The sequence below is a fragment of the Heteronotia binoei genome, chromosome 2, assembly GCF_032191835.1.
Source record: "Heteronotia binoei isolate CCM8104 ecotype False Entrance Well chromosome 2, APGP_CSIRO_Hbin_v1, whole genome shotgun sequence".
NCBI classification, from domain to species: domain Eukaryota; kingdom Metazoa; phylum Chordata; class Lepidosauria; order Squamata; family Gekkonidae; genus Heteronotia; species Heteronotia binoei.
The window spans coordinates 134,548,905-134,573,010 of record NC_083224.1 but is presented as its reverse complement, the minus strand read 5'-3'; the positions used below and the strand labels follow the sequence as shown (position 1 = coordinate 134,573,010).

General features: G+C 40.7%; 2 protein-coding genes across 20 annotated transcripts in view; one reads left to right on the top strand and one right to left on the bottom strand.

Moving 5' to 3' along the window:
• Positions 1 to 9,380, bottom strand: part of DNAJB4 (DnaJ heat shock protein family (Hsp40) member B4) — a 44,803-nt gene extending 35,423 nt beyond the window's left edge. The window contains exon 1 of one of the 4 annotated variants that reach the window (XM_060232077.1): positions 9,165 to 9,380. The gene's annotated coding sequence lies outside the window, so the exon portion shown is untranslated. Of the gene's footprint in view, positions 1 to 8,967; positions 9,144 to 9,164 lie in introns of those variants that run through there. The other 3 variants (XM_060232075.1, XM_060232076.1, XM_060232073.1) reach the window with 3 other exon arrangements.
• The window catches only part of FUBP1 (far upstream element binding protein 1), a 40,563-nt gene continuing 25,631 nt past the window's right edge, over positions 9,175 to 24,106 (top strand). For 7 of the 16 annotated variants that reach the window (XR_009555072.1, XR_009555071.1, XM_060232063.1 and 4 more), the window contains exons 1-8: positions 9,405 to 9,608; positions 12,574 to 12,664; positions 13,516 to 13,578; positions 14,384 to 14,425; positions 21,393 to 21,432; positions 23,319 to 23,368; positions 23,456 to 23,527; positions 23,786 to 23,843. Coding sequence is in view for 14 of the 16 variants with exons in the window: in XM_060232063.1 (XP_060088046.1) it covers positions 9,495 to 9,608; positions 12,574 to 12,664; positions 13,516 to 13,578; positions 14,384 to 14,425; positions 21,393 to 21,432; positions 23,319 to 23,368; positions 23,456 to 23,527; positions 23,786 to 23,843 (530 nt within the window). In the remaining 2 variants the exon portion in view is untranslated. Of the gene's footprint in view, positions 9,609 to 12,573; positions 12,665 to 13,515; positions 13,579 to 14,383; positions 14,426 to 21,392; positions 21,433 to 23,318; positions 23,369 to 23,455; positions 23,528 to 23,785; positions 23,844 to 24,106 lie in introns of all 16 variants that reach the window. The other 9 variants (XM_060232066.1, XM_060232070.1, XM_060232062.1 and 6 more) reach the window with 7 other exon arrangements.

Genomic DNA, 24,106 nt, shown 5'->3' with positions numbered 1-24,106 from the left:
ATACTCATGAAAAAACAGATTTTTTTTAACAAATCAACATTTGAAAACTAGATTTGAAAGGAACAAAACATCCTCCAACAGAATGGGTTAGACTGGGGCTAAATTTTGCATTGTCAGAAAGGAACTTTCCTGTCTCTCCCCACACAGCAATTCAATAACGTCCAAGAAATGTTTCTCCTGGGGGAAGGTGATCTAAAGTATGACTGGAGTGGGAAGAGGTGGAAGTCTGCAACAGTAACAAATAATTGGTGGCTACTGCCAATTTAGTCTGGTTCCAACCCAATGCTTATGCTGTAGTTTAAAATTATACTACTACTTATAATTGAGGCAGAGAAAAGATAAACTAGCTATCATAAAATACATTCTGCTGGGAGTTGATGCTGTTAATGTTTACTTTCTGGAATATTTAAAATAATAGGATTACACAAAACATATTTCCTATACAGAAGCACTCATATCAGAATACTTTAAAACAGACAGTTCATGTCTACTCTGACTATTCTTGAGCAAAAGCAAAATGAAATTCATGCTATCAATATTTTACCAAAAAAGGAACAGCAAAAATTTCAGCAGTGGACATGTGATATATCTAAGGGGGTGGAGTGTTTTGAAGTATCCATGCGAGTTACTTACGCCCAAGGGTTGGTCTCCACCCACACGCTGAAATATGAGTCACACAGCTAAAGTTAAAGTTTACAGAAGATTCAGAAGACAGATACTCTCATATCGTTAAAACAAAAGAACACAGCATGTTACCACTGTTACACCAGACAATCAGAGATTCTGAAATTTACCCTCCTATTTACAGCACGTATTAGAACAGTGGTCTTAAACTCTTCTATACCCAGGACCCACTTTTCACATGCAGAGAAACACAGAACCCGCTGAGCTGCAACCAAATGATAAAAGAATGGGGAAGCCAGGTGTGCTCCACTGTGCAAAGTGCACACAAAACACCAGAGGTCTGAATGGGGATGGGTGGATGTAGGATAGCCTGGTCACGATAAGATACAGATGGCAGAGTGTGTGGGGGGGAAGCTGAACATGCCTGTGCTGAAGAGGAATCTTCTCGATTGCTTAGTGACCTTCTCTTTGTGTCCATGCAAGAAGCAGGAGATGTCATCCCTTTCTACTCCTGCGTATGCACACAGATAGCATGACCCCCCCCCACCCAATACTTTAAAAAAAGCTATTGCTCATTAAGGGTTTACAATCTGAAGAACAAAACTTTGCTGAAAACTAATACATAAGACTACATGGAGAAGACATAAAGAAAGTGGAAGCTAAGATAACTTTCATTTGCCTATTCACCACTGTAACAAAAATCAAATAAGAATTAACTCAATTTGCTTAATGTTTCATATGGAATATTCCAGACTGCTTCCAAATGAAGACTTTTCTCCAATTGGAGAATTGCATTCACCTGCATGGAACCTTCCACACAACATGATTCTTAGCATGACTTGGAGCTCACAGGGCTTTTCTCTTTAAAAGTGATCAAAGGGTGGGACCCTTTAATGCAATTTAAAAGGGAAATGTGGAGTGGAGAAGTTCCCAATTAAGGGTGTGGAGCTAAGTTCCACCAAATGGCAGAACTGAACTCTGGACCCTCTTTGGGGCTTTTTTTCTTTTCACAGCTGAGTTATGCTACAGTTTTACTCCATGGCTCATCTTTAAAAAAGAAAGTAGGATGCTGGGCCACAGAGGAGTAGTGGGATTGTGATAAACAGGATGCTCTTCTGCTCCTGAAGGGGGGAACAGCGACTCAGCTGAGCCAATGGGAATGTTGCCCCAGCATTCAATCACCTTTCAGAAGAACAAGAAGAAGATATTAGATTTATATCCCGCCCTCCACTCTGAATCTCAGAGCGGCTCACAATCTCCTTTACCTTACTGTGAGGAAGACACCATGTGAGGTAGGTGGGGCTGAAAGAATTTTCACAGAAGCTGCCCTTTCAAGGACAACTCTATGAGAGCTATGGCTGACCCAAGGCCATTCCAGCAGCTGCAAGTGAAGGAGTGAGGAATCCAACCAGGCTCTCCCAGATAACAGTCCGCACACTTAATCACTACAGCAAACTGGCTGGGGGATGGAATGCTGCAGGGAAACATAGCAGAAGGAACGAGGTCCTGACTGAGAGAGAAATAGCTCAGACATGGCCAGTGTGTCCCAGTAGGCCATGTAGGCAGCCATCTTGGGCACCATCTGGCCACAGGGGTGAGCAGCGCTGGCCTGCCGCACCAGTCTCCAAGTACATGTGGCATCCAGCACTCCCACTCAGGTCTAGCTCAGCAAAACAGCAGATTGCTTGAAGGGTAGTATGGCAGAGTGGTAGAGCTCTGCCTCTGGGAGAAAACAGAGTACCCAGTTGTTAGGCCTGTCTCTGGTAATGAGCTGGCCTTGCACTGTTTAGTCTGCCTCTTGGAAAAGGGCAAGCTGCTGTAGGTGGAATTCAAAGAGCAGCAGGATTGTCACGTCAACACCTCTGCACCAATATAACAGAAAGAACGGGAAGAGGGAACAGCAGGAAGCAGAATATCTTCCTCCTAATGGATAAGCTGCCAGTAGCACTGTTCTTGGCACAATTCCAGTGTCTGGATGTGATAATACAATGGTTAAGGGGAAGACGGCTGAAGTTGAAGCCATCCAAGATGGAGCTCATGTGGCTAAGATTGAGACATTAGCTGAAGGGTCACTTCCAAAACTCAATGGTGTACAGATGACAGCTTATAGACTCTGTAAAGAGCCTCAGGGTGTGGTTGGACTCTGCACTATCATTAGATAAACAAGTATCCATGGTAGCATAGCTTACATTTTTCACCTATGCCAGGCCCAACAGCTGGCTCCTTATTTATCTGTGTCAGACCCTATCACAGTGATCCATGCAACAGTCACCTACTGTAATGTGCTCTATGTAGGGTTACCCTTGAAAATGCTTTGGAGACAACAGGCTGTCCAGAATGCAGCTGTCAGGTTACTTACTGGAACGTCATGGTCAACTCATAATAATGCAATTTTGTGGCAGATGCATAGGTTGCCCATTAGTCTCTGGATCTAATTCAAGGTGTTGATGTTAACCTTTAAAGCTCTTGTCTGAGACTCTCATACCTGTTAACAACCCCCCAAGCTTCCTTTGGTCATCCTTTAGCAGCCTCTTGCAGGTACCCAGCCCCAGGATGAACCTTCTAAGTTGTGGTCCCAACCCTGTGGAATGCACTCGCTGAATCACCCAAGCCCTGCTGGACTTGTTTCGTTTCCACATGGCATTGAAGACCAAATTTTTTGTTTGCCGTTGAAGTGTTTGAGCTGTTTTTGTTAGTGGTATGGTTTTTGTTAGCCACATATTTTAAACATTTAACATTTTAATGTTAATATTATATATTTGTTATCTGCTTTTATGTTGCTTTTAACATATTCACATGGTTTTAATGGTATAAGTCACTCTGAGACCTTTTGGCTGTGTGAGTGCCATTCCTGCCGGGGTTTAACCCTGCTTGTTACCACTTCCATATATCTTGAAAGCAGCTTGATAACATTCTGTGTCTCACAGCAAATCTTTCAGCAATATTTCACTGACATTATAAATAATATTTATATTTTACCCAAAGTCCTTGCATTTTATTTTATAAAATTTATACCCGGCTGTTCTGCCTTCATAAGGGTCATCAAGAAAGCTAACAAAATATACACAATAAAACCACATTTAAAAAAAACCCAAAAAGAAACACATCATTAAAACACATAAAACCACAGCTAAAATATCTACAACACTTAAAATCGACAACTGAAACACTGGACAGGAAGGAAGAATCACTGAGAGAACTTCAAATGAAATAAACAACACACACACACACAAAATCCCTCTTCATCCACTGGCAGAAGATAGTAACAAAAGGGAACTGATAAGTAATTGAGGGAAACAAGTTACATAGTTTTGGTGCCACAATGGAAAAGACCCTCTTCTGGGCAGCCAGCTGTCTAATTACTGAAGGTGGAGATAGGGCCTCAAAAGATGATCTTAGCGGTTGGGTAGGTTAGTAAATGGCCCTTCAGGTATGTCGATCCCAAAATGTAAGGGGCTTTAAAGGTCATGACCTTGAATTGTGCCCAGAAGCAGATTGGGAACCAGTGTAGATGAGCTGTAACTAGAGATATATTATCTCTTCAACACCCATCAGTCAACATCCTGGGCTCAGCATTCTGTACAAATGAGGTTTCCAAACACTTTTCAAGGGCAGGCCCATGTAGAGCTCACTCCAGCAATCTAACCTAGATGTAACCAGGATATGTACCACAGTGGTTGGATATTTTCTGCCCAAGAAAGGCTGCAGTTGGCTAATCAGTTGAAGCTGGTAAAAGACACTCCTGTCTACAGCTGTCACCTGCTTATCCATCAGGAGCCCTAAATCCAAAAGCATCCCCAAATTATAGACCTGCCAACAGACAGTCCAAGTCAGAATGGATGCAACAGATTTTATCTGCAAAGTGCTGAGCAAAACAGTCACAATGGGCCATTGAGCAGTCCACCTCCTCCTGCAGGCCACATCCCGAAAGGACTCTGGCCAACCAGAACAGCTCTGCTGGCCAACATGGTGCAGACACAATAGTTATGAGAAAGTATTGTTTCTTTCCTGCCATCAACACCATAAAGTATGCTTGATGCTTTTGTACAACCAACAGGTGAACATCGTTTGAATGACCATTTAAGTAGACCATTTCTGTCATGGGTGCTGGGGACCCTGCAGAAGAAACCGAGCCTGCAGAGCCTGCAGAAGGAACTGTGCCCCTGCCACCTGCACCAGTGCCCCTGCCTCCTGCTGAAGAAGATCCAAGCCCCCCTGCCTCGCCCTCTCGGGTGGCTCGTGTGCGTGACCGCCTTCGTCAGGACCTCAGGGATCGGAGGAGGGCGGCACGCTCACAAGCAAGACGCTCCCTGAGCCCTGAGTGCTGAAAGGATTCTGGCCCTTCTAAGTGTGAGGATGCTTAAGTTTCGGCAGGATCCTGGCTGCTGCTCTGAGACAGCAATTAGCCCAAATGAGCAACAGGCAGCAGAGGGCTATATAGCTGTGGGCTTTGGGAGGAGGCTTTGTGGAAGCAACTAGTCACATACCTGACATCCTAGCATCCACTCCGGCTCTTGACTTTGGCTTTTGGATTCCTGACTTTGGCTTGGACCTCTGGACCCCCTGACTTCGGCTTCTGAACCTCTGACCTGTGATACCTGGATTACGATTCTGTTTTGGCGCCTTGGACCCTCCTTGCTCACGAGTTGCTGACCTTGGACTGCCCCTGGACTTTGCCTGACTCAGCCCCAGCTCGTGACAATTTCTACCAGCAGATTCCAAACTCTTAGTCTCTCTCTGCTTCTCTTAGAGTGCATAGAGAACCTTATTGTGCAGATTGTGACTAATGAGCTAATGCGTATGGCAGCGGTTGCCTTAGCACAGGATAAGAGTGCTCTTGATTATCTGTATTTTTCATTAATTTGTAATTATGATATACTTTGTAATAATTTATCGGCAATATTAGTTCCTAGTTAATCATTGCGGCCAGTGGAAGTGGCAAATGAAACATGAGAATAGTCAGAATCATGTCACTGCACCAGTTGGATTAAGGACTGCTGCCTAAAGGAAAACAAGTGCTTCTATGGTACTACCTGTGTCTGGAAATTGTGAATACAGCAGGAGTTGGTATCTTGTTGCTTTCAAGCATCCAGGAGTGGATTTCACTTTAAGTGGATTTATGAACTTTGGACTATGATTTTGACTGAAATGTTATGAGTTGTGGATATATGAATTATGCTGATTATAAGCAAATGAAAAATAGTTTGAATGACTATAGCACGATTATCTGAAATGCACTTTGCACAGCGTTTTGCTAGTTTCTAATTATCTCTACATTGTGGTTTCCTGTTGTGTTTGATCTCCTAGAGTGCAAGCAAACTATCTGGTGTTACCATTTGGTTAACATGACATCTGGAATGACTCTAACGATTCTCATTATTTAGAGCTAATGTACAGTGCTGCTTATCAAGCCATTAAGCCAACAACATAATTGAATGAATATGCTATTCACAGAAACTGTGGTCAGAGATAACTCCAGCCCTGATCACACATTACAATGAAAGCTTGTACATCTTTCATGTACCTGCATACACCTGTTCGCAAGAAAGAATCAACATGCATTCACTTTATCAGTGATACAGAAACCAGTACCTGGATAAATGTGAGGTTTAAAATCATATGTTCAGCCTGAACATTGTTTGGTGCAACATTAGTCAACACATGTATAAAGAACATCAAATGGGCACTATTCATGAATTATATGCATATCCATGGTAACCTGTGAAAAGAGCCATAGATGCATTTCCTTAGAAAGGAGAAAAGTCAGGAGAAACAATAGTCATCAATGCAAAACCTGCCATTTTGTTTCTTAATCTCTAGTGCTTTCTGTTCTCTAAAGGAAGCTGAAAAATAGTTGGTTTTTTTATATGCCACTTTCCTCTACCCTAAGGAGTCTTAAAGCAGCTTACAAATTGCCTTCCCTTCCTCTCCCCACAACAGGCACCTTGTGTGGTAAATGAACCTGAGAGAGTTCTGAGAGACTCGTGACTTGCCCAAAGTTGCCCAACAGGCTTCATGTGGAGGAGTGTGGAATCAAACCCAATTCTCCAGTCCACCACTCTTAACCATTATACCACATTGCCCTTTGACTCTGTAAAGGTTGCCTGAACATCCAAAGTTTATGATTTAGAATGCACGACACAAAACAAACACCATATAGTAGTAATATTCACTGTAATTGAAGGTTGATTACTATTTTGGCGGTGCTACTTTTGAAAAATGTTATAGCTATGGTTATTCAAATAGTATCACCTGACTACAACCACAAGAGGTTACCAAACAAATGGCTATCTTCATAAATATTAGAATCATTCACACAAGACACTCATGTCTGGATGGGTTCATATAGCTTGAATTATTGCTCCAGTAAAAACAGTAAAAACAGCAACTATATTTTACAAAAACGTTATGTATTTATTTGATGGCAGCAGTGTATTCATATCATATATGTCAACCTTCTGAAAATTCCTGCATTTCAAATTGGCTCCCCTCAAGCTTTCTAATATTACCAAAGCTATAAAGGTCAGTGACTCTTGGAATAACATTCTACCTTCTCAGTTTCAAGCATACATGTATGAGTGCAGAGTCTCTAACTATCCCATAACAGTTCCCTATTTCTTAAACTATGATTTTTTTCATCATTGTCCCTTTGAGCATATGTGGACTCCTCTGTCATGCCCACAGTAGCATAACCAACTGCCTAATTTTAAAGCCTCCATTCAGCAACCTTATTTTAAAGAAAGAAAACTGAAAATGAAGATTTAGCTCAACAGACCCAACAGTAAAATCATTCTTAACACTGAAATTGTGTTTCAACAACGTTTTAAAATAAATTATATTATAAATAAATAATTATTAAATTATATTATTCAGTTCTGTAAGCCAAGTTTCAGGTACTTAATGTCTGATGGAAGGCAGTGCTGAACCCACCCAACAGTTACACATTCTGACTTGGGAACCTTTATCCCTAAACTTAAATGGCCAATGCTGGTAACTCACAAATGAAGAAGAGATACCGTACTCTGCATGTATCCTGAGACATCAACATTACGTATTCTAGTGATGAACCCAATTAAATATAGGCTCAGACAGAAATCTGCATAAATCTTTCATATATAAAATATAATTAAACCAGGATCTACAAGGAAATTGAACCTAACGTCACATTCCGTTTTCCAAAGCCCAAATTTATCCAGAAACGCTACTGCGTGGCTGGAGATAATTCTGATCTAGGGTGCACACTCAGTCCAAGGGTGGTGTTGAACAGGAATGCTGGGTCACATTGTTGCTTTCCATGAACAAAGAGTTCATCTGCCCAGACAACAGTCACCTGCATCTTTGCACTTCAGGGTAATTTCAAGCAATGGTAGGAACCTGTCTTTCAAACTAGCTTGCCTGTCATTAATGGTGTTTTAATTGAGAGATCCTTGATAAACTTTTTAAGAAATTGTATAGTTTTCTAGAACACAGTCTGGAATCTACTACAAAGGGATAGACTTCTAACAAATTTCATAATCTAAAACAACCAACTCATCTTAACCACTCACTGCACTGCTTTGAGAAATAAGAATTGAGCCAACATTCATTTACTAAAAAATAAGCTTGGCTGAATTTCATGTTGCTCACACCCTAGTAATGCTAGTACACATCTAATCATATCCTTGAAAAGTCTTTTGCTTTGCTTCAATTTTTTTTAGTTCAGAACCACTTATATAGAACACATCTTTATTCTGTCACTTCAACACCACAAGAAAAGTAATTACATTTACTAACACTATTACAATCATAACTATATTACAAAACTTAGCATATTTATTACATTTTAGCAACAACCCCCAGACTCCGTGGAATTCATGATTCTTCCCTTCTCATTTAAATAGATTAAGCTGAAAGACTGACTGACCCAAACTGCACTTTCTAGCTGACTGGACACTTAATGCCAGTACTACTATAATACTCTACCCATCCACTCAACTGGCTTTATATTGTCTCCTTCAGCATTTCCTATTTCAAACTGGACCCAGTGGTTTGCAGGACAATGAACACCTGACGTCAGTTAACCTGAAAACCTCTTCAAGCTTTGCAATGATGTGTGCTTTTACTGTGTTGTGGGTGGTTTGGGAAGGGTTCTGAGCAGAAAGGTTTTAGACGGGAGTAGCTATTGCGCTAATTCATTTGCAGTAGATTCTCAAAACAAGCAGCTTTCGGACGTTTCAGGAACCCACAAACAGGAGCACGCGTCGTAGGTCCTGCAGTATCCCACATCCACAGAGCTAACGGTAATTAAATGTAGAATTCCAAACGCTTTCTCTGTCTCTAAAAAGAACAGCCGCAACCACTTACACACACCCCATCTTCCAAACTTGGACTCACTGAGGAAATAAATTCGCGTCGACGGCGCCTGTCGCGGCAACTCCCACAAATTACCTCACTCCGTTGTCATCCGAAGGCACTGACTGAACAAACGTCAAAAGAAAACAAAATGCTCCTACATGAACTCTCGCGAGACACACATACTCTCCTTATTAGGTGATACTCACATCTCACTATGAAGATCGCGCGACTCCTCCGTCTTCAGATGGTTTGCTCATCCCTAGGCAACCAACCCCCCAACCGCTCTCCGTTCGGGTCAGGGAAACAGCGATGTACATCTCGCGAGACACCACTTGAAATCTGTTTTCCTCGCCCTCCTGAGAAAATTCCCTCCCAGATCTCGCGGCCATTTCGCTAAACTCTCGCGAGATTTGATGAGGTTTCCCCCTCCTCTCGTGGAACACGATGCGAAGAAGGAATGTGAAAGGCTCCCGCCCGTCGCCATTTTCTTTCTTTCTTGGCAAGCAGGGAGCGCGATAGGAAGTGGTGAAGCGGACATGGCGGATTATTCTACGGTACCCCCTCCTTCTTCGGGCGCGCCCGGGGGAGGCGGAGGAGGTGGCGGGGGAGTCAATGACGCTTTTAAGGACGCGCTACAACGGGCTAGGCAGGTGTGTATTGTAAACCCCAGGCGAGGGATGCCGCTTCCTAGGCCGGCCTGGTCCCTCAGACTCTCGGCTAGGCCGCAGAGCTCCCCACCTACCACTCTGTGGTGTGTACAAGGGCGGATAGAGCACATCCCGTAGCCTAGCTCCGTAGACGATCGGAACTCCCATAGCCCGGTTCCAGTAGTGGATTAAGACAGTAGTTGTTCTGCGAGCCTTTGTAAGTGCTTTCCGAGAGGGCGCTCAGATCGCCTCACTATGGGGCGGGAGGAAAGTCGTGTCGGTCCACCATTTCCTTCTCTTGAATGGTAGAGCCCGGAGAAGGAGACTTCAGTGGCTCCCCCATGCCTTCCTGCCTCCCCCGCAGTTATTCTTGTTCTCTCACCGCTCTAGTGATGATAATACACTTTAAACGTGGGTAGCATAGGGCAAAGGCGGGAGAGTTGGCGCTTCTGGTTCTACCTTCGGGGAGGGGGTGATTCCCAAGTTTTTTTGCGTATAGCGTTTAAGTCTGTAGTGGTGTAAACTTCCGAATACTAGATAGCTGGGTCCATTGTGATTGCTTTCAGTACGCTCGATGCGGAAAATACAAGCGGTCGAAGTGAGTTTCTATTTTCACACGCAGGAAAGCGGATCTCTTCCCCCCCCCCTTTCGTCACGTTATTCAGTAGTCAGATTTTGTGCGCCATTTCACCCGTCGAACTGAATGAGCTCTTCCATAATCTCTTCAGTTCCACTCCTCGCGTTCATTATGGCGTCTGTAGTGTAGTAATCAAAGTTTTGTGGTGTTCTGCCAGTTTTGATTCTCCTCCTAAACCCCATTCATACGGTAATCGGAACATTGTCTCTGCTGTAACTTGCGTGCCACTACCTTGTTCTTTTAAAAGAATGTCTGAAATACATTTTCTCCAGATTACTGAGCAGCAAAAGAGAGCAGTTTTGAATCACAGGAAGTATTTCTCTCATTACTGTAAAGCTGTGGAAGTCCTACTAGTTTGTAGCAGATATTGACAGAAATACTAACAAAAAATGCATGCCCCGTTTAGTGCTATATACTACCTTGGATTATCCCTAGAAGACAAATTACCTGCTTTTGCAAATAATTGTTGCAATTTCTAGCAGTAATGTTCTTCAGTTTATTTTGCTGTGTAGAGTTTTCTTGTTCCCTAATAACTTGCTTAGACATTAATGAAACTTCAGTTTTCCGCATATCCCTGCTCTGTACTGCAGTTATTTTTTTCCACAAACCACAAGTGTTGTTTCTCCCTTAGTCAGGGTTGAGAGCAGAATCTGCTTTTCTGTAAGAAGGAGAGCGATATGGAAATATTGTGGCTATACTAGTTCACTTTGTGCCCAAAAGGGTATATAACCATTCAGTTTACATTTTCAGATGCTGATTGATTACTTAAGCAGTTAGATTACTTAGGCAGTTTTCTTCAGGTAACCATAAAATCCTTGGATTTATTTTAAAAACTATACTTCCACTTTTAGTGGAAGATTTTTAAATATTTACAGCAGGGGTGGCCAAACTTGCTTAACGTAAGAGTCACACAAAATAAACATCAGATGTTTGAGAGCTGCAAGACATAGACATCAGATGCTTGAGGGAGGGAGAGAGGGAAAGAAGGAAGGAAAATAGATGGGAGGTAGGCAACTTTAACTTTAAATGCATTCTCCAAGCTGCCAGCTTTTTTGGCTTGGCGAAGTGATTTAAAGAGTCAAATGCTTCTCCAAGCCAGCCAACGGAGCAGTGGGGCCTTCCAGAGTCACACACTTTGTGGAAGAGCCACATGTGGCTCCCGAGCCTCAGTTTGGCCACCCCTGATTTAGGGTATATTAAAAAGTATGTCCTAATGCCACTTGTATCCAAGTCCTTTTCATAACCCTATGCTGTCCTGAATCATTGTAGTTTTATTTCATATCCATTAAGAAATTAAAGGTTATTATCTTAAATTCATACATTCTTGGAAATAAATCCCATTGATCTCAGGATTTGATTTTTAATAAATATTCTGTTCCAAAAACACCCTAAACTGACTGGAAGGGTTGTCCCTACAACTGACTAGTAGCTCAAGCTTGCCTTGTGTCCCTTAACATTGCAAAGAATTCACCAGTGCCATGAATATTGGATAGTATGTGAATATAGGCTGTCCTGCACATAACTTCTGTGACATATCTTTTTGTCCTGTACTAATGTTAACCAATAATGGCAGTACAGGGCAGTCCTTAGAAGGGTATTAATTGTGTTTAGAATTGCAGTGTTGATTTTCCCCTCTCAGTTTTCTCACAAAGGACCCAGCAGATTGATATCCTTGCCATCTCCAGGGATCAGACAACTGTCTTCTTGAATCAATGGCTTGGATCCAGACTACATTTTTCAGGAGTGGGATGGAACTTTCCTACCTTTCTCCTGCCTGTGCAGACTAGTTATCTCCATTAAATGCTACTCCTAGGAAATAGGGGGTCTGAAGTATTAGCAAGAGGCGGGGGGGGGGGGTCTGAAGTGGAATCAGTAGAAATTGCCAATCTAGCTCAGTGTCTGGGGAAGAAATCAGGTGATTGGGGACAGGTCAGTTTCCATCACACCACATAATCACTTCAGCAATTGCTTGGATTATCCTTAGCATTGTAAGGTTATATGTAAATAGAGCAATTGTTTCCACTGTGCGCTTTAGTAAAGTAATTGCTTTTCTGAAATTTAAGGTTAAACTGATATATCAGTTAGTAATCTCTAGATGTGTCTTGAAAACCAAAAATGTTAATCATCATAGTGATCTATGAAAATATGTTTACCATTATACACTGTTAATGTATGTGTAGCACTAGCAAACAATTAGCTCAAATCAATGTAGCTTAAAGTGTGCTATAAGCTAAAAGTGTAACACAGTAATTGCAGGATTCTTGTATTTTCATTGAATATATGCAACATTAGAAGTTTAAATTTCTTCTTATGTTCTTTTCCCCCCCTTAGATTGCAGCAAAAATTGGAGGTGAATCAGGGACATCGGTGAATTCAAATGATTACGGTTATGGGGGACAGAAAAGGCCTCTTGAAGATGGAGGTATGCTGTCCATCAATACCCAAGCTGCTACTATATTAAGTTCTCAAAAACATCCTTTCACCTGTGTTTGTATATGTGGAGAGAGACTGTGTGTTAGGCTACTTTCTCCCAGTTTCTTTAATGATTTGTTTTTAGAAGACTGAGCAATCCATTTCAAACATGAACAGCATAATCTTTATATATAACTTCAGTGGAATTTTTAGGGCTTTGAGTTTGCATCTACTTTCTTGAGTAGATAGCAATGACATCACAATTTTTTAAAAAACCAGTCTTAAGGTAGGTGAAAAATTTATAATTTAAAATGTGTTGTATGCATGGACTTGAAAGCTTTGTATTATAGCAGTACCAGTTTATGTAATGATCTTAATGACTTCAAGTTATATTTAAATGCTCGTAGATAGGTCTTTTCAAACTTTGGTTTGTTACCTAAGTTGCATTGTGTGCATTTCACTGAAGGCAAGCATTAAAAGCTAGATTTGGAGGGAAGTGTCTTATTTTAGCTTTGAACTGATAAAATAATGTTGCTTGGGGAAAATTCTAAAAGATGTTTCCAAATGTGTAGCAAATGTCTTTTTAAAAGAACATTTTTGTGGTCTAATAGAGTTTGTTTATCCTCTAAAAGTACTGGGTAATATTTGTAAAATCCATTAAGAGAATTTTCAGATCTTGGAGGTATATGTAGGTTTTGAGGATTATGATTTAGTTTACAGAAAATCAAGGCTCTTGACAAGGAGTACTTGTGTACTTTATTAAAGTGCCTTTTTATTAATAGTGAGGCTTTTAATATTCAAAAGTGAGCTAATGATGCTTCAAATGATGTATGTAATGTATTCTTTTTATTTTATGTGTAGATGGCTCTTGGACAAGTCCGAGCAGTACAACACACTGGGAGGGAATGCCCTCTCCTTTTAAAGGCAGGAATTTTTATTTATTACCTGTGTTTAGTATGTAAACGTGAAATGAACTAGTGGATCTTTTGAAATCAATGACACAGATATTTCTTGGAATATGTGTCTGACTTTTGCTGCACTTAATTATGATGGTTCATCATATCTGAATATGGGGTGGGAAGGAAACATTGGAAGTAATTTTATTATTACATATCGGTTATCTACGACTTTCACTCATACTAAACGAATTTGGATGGTAGTGATAGTAGTGGCTTTGAATCTGCTGTTTTGAAGTCTTACGCCATGAAATTTTCAGTATTCAGCTAGGAAGTCTGTACAACAGTTACTAGATTGAGATTGTATTGCTATGTGTTGGTTGCATCTTAAATTTTGATTTTCTATTTAGTATCGTGGTTGTTGTCAGACATAATTTTAAAATGATTATTTCTCACAATGGTGGTCTTTTCAGTTTTTGTTACAGAAGCATCATTAGCTTTAGTGTCAGATTACTAATAATACAGTTTAAATGTTTGTTAGTTACTTTTTAGTGACTGGAGATTCTTAATAGTGTGTTTAAACCTGTGTGCCTTATTAAACTATTGAACACTTTGTCTGATAAGTGGAAGTACTGTGCATTTTCCCCCCAAACTACACTAACCAAGTGCTAAACATAAAAGATTTTTTCTTTGTTTAGATGACCTATTCCCTGAAATTCAAAAACATGCTAAAATGCATTGGACAAGTTGCATTTTGCACTGCTGGAACAGCCATTTATTTAAGTTGTTTATGTTCTTGACTCAAAAAATTTATAAAATTCTTAATTTTGCAGATCAACCTGAGCCTAAGAAAGTTGCTCCTCCAAATAACGATTGTAAGTATATGTCATTTTAATTCATTTAAAGTGTGTCATGTGTATTTACAGAATGGGTCTTTTAGGTCCTGGTCTGCAGACTACAGCTGTAAATTATTGAATTTACGTCCGAGTAATGGTTATATGAACATAGCAGAACTGCTAAAATCTTCTCTTGCCTTCACTGCTTATGAAACAGTGTTGTTTAACTGCATAGGGATTGCATTTGGAATAAACTACTAAAAACTCTAATGTGAACGTGCAAGGAACTTAGCATTCCAGCCAATGACTTTTAGTACTTTAATTAAAATTAAGACATTTTCAGAATTTGCCAAAGGATAATGCTGCGTGTCCAGTTAGTTTTGTTTAATTCTGTATAGCAGATAAGCAATAGATCACATTATATAGCATTGAAGCAGCCTTCCAGGTTTGATGTAAATGAGAGAAAATACTGTGCATTAGTTTCATAGATCAGCCTTCTAATGCAGGACTGGGGCATAAGGGTGCGGATTCCGATCTACCAAAGCTGAAAATATACCCAAAAAATATCTTATCTGTATTTCTGGGGTATATTTTGGCTTTCCGAATGTATCTGGGTTTTCTTGGGAAAGGCAGGGGAAAAGATCCTGGATATATTAGAGAATTACTGGTAGATCCGAAAACAGCAGATAGGCAGGAGTGGATCGCTCCCACCTCTCAGTTGTTTGTCAGGCTTCCATTGCAGTTCATTTCAAGAGACTGCAGAAGACAGCCTGATAATCAGCTGTGCTGGGGGGACCAGACTGTTCTGGCTTGGCTTGGGGCTAACTTCTTGTACATCCCAGTTTAAATCAGCCATAGGGAGCAGTCTCCCAGCAATGACACAGCAGATCCTGTGGCCACCTTCTCCTGCAGCACAGTTTAAACTATGCTGCAAAAGAAGCCAAGCCAGCCCCTGGATCAGGGTGCCTTTTTTTCCTGGTATTTTTCTTCTTGAGTCTCTCCCCCCCCCCCCAAAGAAAGGGATTTTTTTTCCCTAGGTCCAAATAGTAATTTTTAAAAAAAAAAGTGCACCCCTACTGTGCTATTGAAGCTCTACATAGTCCAAACTTGAAACTACAGCCTGCTAGGCAGGAGGTGTGGGGAGGTGGATCATACAATTCATAGCACTGCCCTAACATGAGATTTCTTTGAAATGCTGTAGGCCTGGCTCCTTATTTTTCATGCATAGATACATCTTTTTAGGTTGCAAGAGGAAGAGAGCTATATTAATGTAGCCTCCATAGCACTGCTTTATGTAACACCAGGCTGCATTGCGAAGGCTGAACCTTTATTAGATTTGGTGGGTTGTTGGCTTATTAATCTTTCTTTTTTTCCTACTGTACATATGGGGCTGTTTGTGTCATTTACAGGCTTAGAGAACTAGAATGTTTCTAAAGTAGATGTGTAACAAGGATAAATGACAGCCATCCTAGTGCTGTTTTGTGTAAATTTGGAGTAGTTATATGGACAACACCACACCCATAGCAGTAAAGACCTAAAAAAGTAGGTTGAGACTGAATCCAATTAAGTGGATTGGGGTGGGGGCGGGTTGGGGTTGAGGTATAGAGTTCCCACTCTTGGGATGCAGTTGACACTGGTTCAGTCCGTCAAGAGTTTGAGTGTGATCTTAGATACCTCCTTGACTGTGGAGGCCCAAGTCACGGATATTACCAGGCTGACAGTGTTTCATTTGTTCCAGGTTTTGCCCCTTTCTTGTTGCACCCTGACCTAGCTGTGGTAATCCATGCAACAGTCTCCTCTAGGGTAGACTGCTTTAACTTGCTTTACGCTGGCCTGCCTTGGAGACTGACTTGGAAGCTCCAGAATGCAGTGGTGCGAGTCATGATAGCACACTTACAACCTGTGCTGCACTGGCTTCCAGTTGAGTACAGAGTCAAATTCAAGATTTGGATGTTGACCTTCAAGGCCTTGAGTGGTCAGGGACCGATGTATTTGTGGGACCATCTTCTCTGGTGTGAATATGGGAGAGTGTTACACTTCTTAGATAGCAATCTGCTGGTGGTCCCTGGCCCCAAAAATATTCGGCTGTCCTGGACCAGGGCTTTTTGATCCTCGTCCCCACCATGTGGACAGGGCTTTTTGATCCTCGTCCCCACCATATGGAACTCTGCTGAATAGCATCAGGGCCCTGCAGGATCTTATGGAATTCCACAGGGCCTGTAAGGGGCTTTTGGTTAAAGTCAGCAATGGCTTCCATTCTGGCTGGCCCCCTCTTCTTGCTCTCCAGACGTGTTCTGCTCCTCTCTCCCCCTCCCATGAGGTGGCCCGGCAGTTTGGAATGGGAAGTAATATGTAGCTCACTATCTGGATTCTTTTAAATTTGTTGCATTAGTGCTGTCTATGTATTTTATTCCATGGTTTTCTATTTTTTTTATCAAATATTGTACATCGTCCAGAGCTCTGCAGTAGCAGGGATTGGGCAATTCAGAAATTTAATAATAATGGCCTAGATAAAAATATTACTTTCCATAACTACAGTAAGTGTGTGACTGATTGCAAGGTAGTTGTGTAGTTTTGTCTACTTGTTGACTTTTCTCTATAAAGGATGAAGATTGCACACTCTGTAGCTCTCATAATGTTTTGAAGAAGTTTGCCAACCAGCTTTGTTTAAAAAATTGTTTATTTTCACTCTTTATGTTCCTCAATGTTTACTATAAAGAGGGTTGATAACTGCCAGTATATATGATTTAACATCTGTGGGTTTGGGTTACTTACCAGAAAGAACAGCAAACTAAGTATTGTAGAAAGATAGTATATTAGATGTATCAGTGTGTTATTTCAGAAAATGAGAATTGGTGCAGCCTTGTTCAAAACTTCTACAAATTACAGCATTGTCCTAAATAGTTACACCTTCTAAACCCATTGATTTCAGTGGTGTAAATGCGATTTAGGATTATATTGCCAGTCTGGTTAATGCCCAGGTTAATTGATAGAACATCTGCTATCTCATATTGACTGTAAGTAAATAGTCCAATTTAATCTTGTCCATGGCCTTTTTTTGTACTCTCAGGAGGCAGAGTATGGTCTGCATAGGCTGGAATTCCACTTCTGCATAGTAAATTTCTACTTTTGTTTCCTATGGACTAAAAGAAGGTCTCTCCTACTAATAGATTTAGAGAGGCCTGGACAAAACCTTGTTACAATGCCCTAGTATTGTTTTTCATGTCCACTGTGCATGAGGTTAGTGCCAAAGATGCTCTGTTGCATACAGAAAATAGTGAAGTGCTAATGTGGCACAAGAAAAGTTAAAGTGAAGTTTTGTGTTTTTACTCTAAACTAAAAGCTAATCTTGGAATGAAGAACATTTTGGAGTATTTGGTTCAGGAATACAACCTGGAAAACTTAGCAAGCATCTTGGTGTATGATAACAGTTACTTACCAGTTCAAATTCCAAAATTTTCTATATCAGCTGTTTAGTATTGTGCAATACACAGTATGCAAATGAACCTCAAATAGGAGCTGAGAAACATAGTGTTTATGCAGTTGTTTAGTTGTTCGAAGTCTGAAATGAAAGATTGAATATGCTGCCGTTGATCTTTCAGATATAAGGGAACTTTAATCATGATCAGGTTTTTCTATATCTAAGTTATATTGATTTAAAGCGACAGACTCTTAATTACAAGTTCATATTCTGTGTATGATAATACACATTTAGAGTCTGAGATTGCAAAGTTAGGCTAAATGTGAAATTTACATCTAGTCTTTAAAGTTGTGAAGTATTTATGTTATAGTCTGCGTTTCTTCCTGAGATTCTTGATGTATAATGTAAGTCAGTGAAATCAGTAGGTTGGGGAGATGTCTCATAACCATTGCAATAGCACTAGGAATGCAGAAATCTGAAACAAGGCATAAATATTAACCATGTTAATGCGAATAATGTTATTTCAATTTAGTATTCTTTACATTTATTATTTACACTTTTATCACAGAACAACATTTTTCCCCCATGTACTGTGATAAATTCTAAATATCTTTCTTTTCAATAGTTTTCAATTATTCATTTGTTTAATTTTGGTTGTTTAATCAGGGTTTCCCAGACTTTTCCCCCCTGACCCGGTTATTTTTACACTTCTCCTTCATGGCCCACTAAAATTCAGGGGTGGAGCCAGAAGGCAGGAAATGATGAGTGTCACTTCCAGGTCAAGGGCCAAGTGATGTCACTCCTGGGGCACACTGAACCAAAACTCCACCTTTTCCTGTGATGTCACTTCCAGGGCATTCCCCTAAGCCTGCCTCTTCTTCTGAAGTAACTTCGTTTTCAGAAAAATCTCTCTGAAACTCATGCTGAGCCAAAATGGGGGTGGAAAGTGGACAGTCTGCAACTTTTTCATACATTCCCATCATCCTCTCTCTCCACCCCCACACCTGCATGCACCTATCTGTTTGTGTGTTCTTCTCCAGCTTGAAAGCACTCCTAATGCCCGTGGTCAATTGCCTTCACAACCTACACACCCCTTCCTCAGCAGCACTGGCCAGTGTATGCAGTTGAGAGTGCTGTTGCCATTGCCATCAGGAATGCCAGCACTGTGTAGCACCCACATTGGGCCTAGCAGCTGCTCTACCTCAAAATATGCTGACAAATTTAGTGGACCATTCCTTCAGCTGCTACTGCTGGAACCCTGCCTCAAGCTACAACCAAGCTTGCTTGGTGTCAAGAAAATCTTTTGACAGCCATTTTTCATACTTTTCCTTGGCTGAAACACTGGGAAATGGCTGTGAAAGGTAGCAGGAGATTGTACTGCAATTAATGAATTAATTTCAAGTTATATGAATTTCATACAAGCATTTTTGCAGTTATGCCAAAAAGGCTATTTATGAGGGACTTGCCGCTTTTTACTGGCTGTGTTTCCCATGCCTTTAAAAGCAACCTGTTGTGCAGATATTTAGCCAGTGAACTTCTTTCATCCTTTTTAACATGTATAGGAGGAGCTTAATTTTGGTGTCAGACAGCTGTTAAAAGCAGGACCAGTAAAATGGTGCCAAATTCATGGTACCATCACTTCCATTACTTCTATATATCTCCGATAATCTCTTTCTGCCCCACACCTCTCACTCACTCACACAGAAATCTCAGAGAAAGGCCAAGTGGCTACAACTGGGGGTGCCAACTTTTCATTGGCAAGAGCTCCTATGTCTGCAACAACAGTATGATGAACAGAAAAGTTTCATCTAGTAAAAATGGAAAAAAGAAAGAGAAAGGGAAAGAATGAAATGGAAGAAAAGAAAGAAAGGGAAAGAAAGACATGTGGCTCGGAGGTTGAGTGCTTGGTCTGCAGGTATGCTTTCCAAATCCATGGTATCTGCCTATCCATTCCAGAGTGATAGTCTCCTTGGTGACTGCCTTGGTAGATTTCTGATGAAGACACGTGACAAGAAACAGACCATGCCCCAGTACATCTGTCATTTAGATACATGGGGAAATAATCCCTTTTGCGACTAGTACTCCTTGTCCCCCCACCAGTCAGTGGGCAACAAGGGTCCAGTCTTAAGCAAGCATAAATGCACGTCCCTTCCAATGGGAGTCATGCTTTCAACGTTCCTTGTGGTCTGGAGGTATTCTCAAGAAAACTCGTGGACCCTAGATGTCATTGTTCATGGCTACACCATAAAATCCACAAACTCCCACTAGAATGATTCATTCAGTACCTGGTATCCAAGGTCTACACCAAAGAATGATCACTGAACAGGCCATACATTTTGTTACATTTGGGTTATGCAGCCCAAAACAGTCACAGAGTGCCCAGAAAGCACCAAAATGTCCACCAGTGGGGCCGGGACACTAGAAGCCTTCCCACTGTTGCTTCCCCCCCCCCCCCCCGCCCAGCACCAAGAATACAGACAGAGCATCACTTGCAGAGAAAGAAAGAAGGGGGGACAAAAAAAAAAAAGCCTTACCATCAGATAACCCCAGCCAACAACAATTCTGCCCAGGGTCATTTGGTAAAAAAAATAGCTACTGGAATGCTCACCCCAGCCCTCCCAGCTGAAAAAAACATCCCCCCTTCTTTGCTGCCCCAGGCCTCCCAAAAGAACATACTGCAAGGCACATGAAAGCTCATACCTTGAAGAACACTTCATGGGTCTAAGTGCCAGTGGACTCCAGCTTTTCTCTCAAACATGGGGGGGGGGGGAGAAGGAAGGAGAGGCAGCCCAGCTCTTCTCTGCACAAAACAGAGATGGGGGATGGAAGGAAACAGAGCAGAGTTCATGCTTCAAAGCCTGTGTCAGTCCAAGCCCAGCTCCTCTCTGCACAACACAGAGACGTTGGGGAATGGAAGGAAGAAAAATGGGGCTCAAGCTTTGAAGCCTGTGTCAGTCTTCAAGCTCAGCTTCTCACTGCACAACATAGAGCCGTTGGGGGATGGAAGGAAGTAAAATGGAGCTCAGGCTTTAAAGCCTGTGTCAGTCTTCAAGCCTAGCTTTTCTCTGCCGAACAGAGAGATGGGGGAAGGAAGGATGCAGAGCTCATGCTTTGCTGGGGGCAGGGCTAGCTAGGGGTTTTCTTGTGACCTGGCATTGAGGCTTCCGTGGACCGGTGCAGGACCGCAACTCAGCAAATGGGAAACGCTAGTTTAATCAGTAGGCAGCTTAGAATGCATCAGTGTCCCTGCATAGGACTTTGAAGTGCTACTGTGCATACATTGTGGTATTATTTCTAGAACTCAAAACTGGACTTTTCCTTCTGTTTGATATTGCCTCACTTATTTTTTTACTGTTTGTCAGCAGATAAAATATGGATTTGATCATCTAGTGCTGGTATTTGGTGTGAGAAGCTTGCACAGTTGTCATATTTTACTTGATGAGGCAGATTGCCATAAATACAGTTGATTGAAAGTAACACTAGTCTGTATTTTGTGCATTTTTTGCATGCTGTATGTTGGACCACAACATTATTGCAAAGCATTTGGTGAAATTAACGACTAAAATACTTAATGTTTCATTTTAGCTTTTGGAAGTCAGTTACCACCCATGCATCAGCAACAGAGGTAGGATCCTATTTTTAACTGGCTTTTCTAGAAACTTACATGTGTGTTAGGTTCTTTATGAAACTTCTAAAACAATGTACTAAATTCCATGTAATAAGAATATTACCCGAAGGAAGGAATATTGAAGAGTCTAATTATTATGGAAACCTCAGTTTGTCAGGGAAAAAGTAGTTATACCTAAGAATGGTTCATGAAGCCACAACACAATGATAGAAATCAGAGGTTGGATATATATGTGTACTACCAGACGGTTAATGTTTAGTATAAAGCAGTATTGAACCAGAGCAGGGCACTTGGATGATTTGGAATTAGATTGAAGTGTCTAACACAGAGGTGCCAAGCCTAATTCTCTCTGTGGGTACTCTGAAATTTTAAGAAATGGTAGTGGGCACTGCCACAAAATCACTTCCATGGGGTCTAAGATCAATCAGAGAATGTTGGGAGATGTCAAGACAAACATCCTTTTATGATGGATGTAGTCACTTCCAAATGGTGATGCCTTCTGCACTCTTCTGAAGCACTTCATGCCCCAGTGAAGCAAAGAAAGTAGAACTGCTTTGACATTTTGTGGATGAAATGCTGTGTGGAAGAAACAGGTGAGCACCAGAAAAAACAATGCTAGATGTTACAGTACGGGCGCTACATTGGGGATCACTGTTACTAAGACAATTTTTTAAGGAATAAACAGTCTAGTGACAGTATAAAGGTAAGTGCATGGGAGAATGTTAGTGCTGCTTCCGAGAGGCAAAGAGGTTATCCTCTCCACCAAAACAAAATAATCCTGTGCGTTGATTTAGTTGTTAGCCATGCAGGTATCAAACTGTTCATAAGCAAATAAAAGTTAACTCGGCATGACAGAGCATTTTTGTCAGTGAGAGTGCAGTCACATCCTCTTCTGTTAGTATCATAACATATGGTGCATGAAAAACAAAAAAAAGTTTGTTTCAGCATTTCCTCTGCTGAAAGAGCCTGTGCCCCATGGCAACTGTAATAGGAAAGTGAATTGGGTATGATTGAAGGGAAAACTGGCTGGATCCAACCCAAAGAGGATCAGAATATATTTCTTGGAGATAACTGTTAAAACTTGCTGTCACTTCTTAGTAGTTTGCTGCGCTGAGCTCTGATAGAGTTTATGCTAATGAAATGTAATTGCTCTCTATAAAACTTGTATTAAGGGGCAAGAAACATTGTCATGTATCTTATCTATTATAATGAGGAAAATAGGACCAACATGTCTTGTTTCCTATGGTCTTATGAATTATACTGTAAGCTTTCGCTACAGTGTTTCCTATGTTCTTCCATAGCTTCATAAAATGATGCTTATTTGGTCTTATTTGTGTCTTCTCTTTAAATCTAAACCTAGCCACATGCCAATTGGGATATGTGAAATATATAAATAAATAGAAGTAATTATCAAATTCATTTCTTAAAAATAATTGACTTTATAAGTGTCAATACTAGCCCTGATCTGGATAGCCCAGGCAAGGCCAATCTTGTCAGATCTCAGAATCTAAGCAGAGTTGACTGTGGTTATTACTTGGATGGGGGACTTCCTTAAAATGCTCAGTTGAGAAGACGGGGCAGGCTCTATTCAGCCATCTCTCTGAATATCCTCCAGGCCTCCACTAGAGTTCAGTCACTAGAGGTCGACATGACTTCCAGGTGCAAACACCCACCCACAAATATATATATATATACAGAAGATATATATAGAAATAATAATGTGTCAATACTAGATATATTTCAGTCATCTGAAGCTTTGTTTAAAAGAACAAGAATATGACTTTGTTTAAATTTCATGGGAAGTACAAAATCCAATGTAACTAGAGAGAACTAGAAAGAACTGGATTCCAAGCTAGGTACAAATGTGTTTATGTTTTGTTCAGGTCTGTAATGACAGAAGAATATAAAGTTCCTGATGGCATGGTTGGATTCAGTAAGTAGTTTCAGTACATAACAAAATAATAATATTGTAACAGAAATTATGAGTGTGATAACTCTGGTTTGTTTTCCTTTTCTTCAGTAATTGGCAGAGGAGGAGAACAGATCTCCCGCATACAACAAGAATCTGGATGCAAAATACAGATTGCACCTGGTAATTGTTTTACATGTTGTTGTTAGATACAAGTATGAAATGCAATCAATTAATGTTGTGGGGAAATCACAGCATAACAATAGTTAATAGTAATAGTTAATTTAAAAGCCATTTGGGGAAAGCTTAAATAATGAATTACAATTTTGACAGATTTGGACAATCAGTATCCATTTCAAATATGTGATTAAATACATAACTACTAATTGCTTATTTCTGGCTTCTTTTCTAATATTTTCTATACTGTTTCTGGTTTTATAGATAGTGGTGGTCTTCCTGAAAGATCTTGCATGCTAACTGGGACTCCAGAGTCAGTGCAGTAAGTGTGGCTGCTTACATTTTAAAAATAAGTTGACATTTTTTGCATATGACTCTCATCCTTTCATGATTTGTGTCTATATAAAATGTAGCTGTATCTAGCAGGGATTACCTTGTTTTGGCCTGAAATAGGGTTTTTTGTTGAATTTGTTTTTCTTTAGAAACCAGGAATTTGTTTACCCACCAAGAGAGTTTTGCAGATATAGCCATACTGAACAAAAGTTCTCATAGGTCTTTAAAGGGAAAGAAAACAAACCAACAACT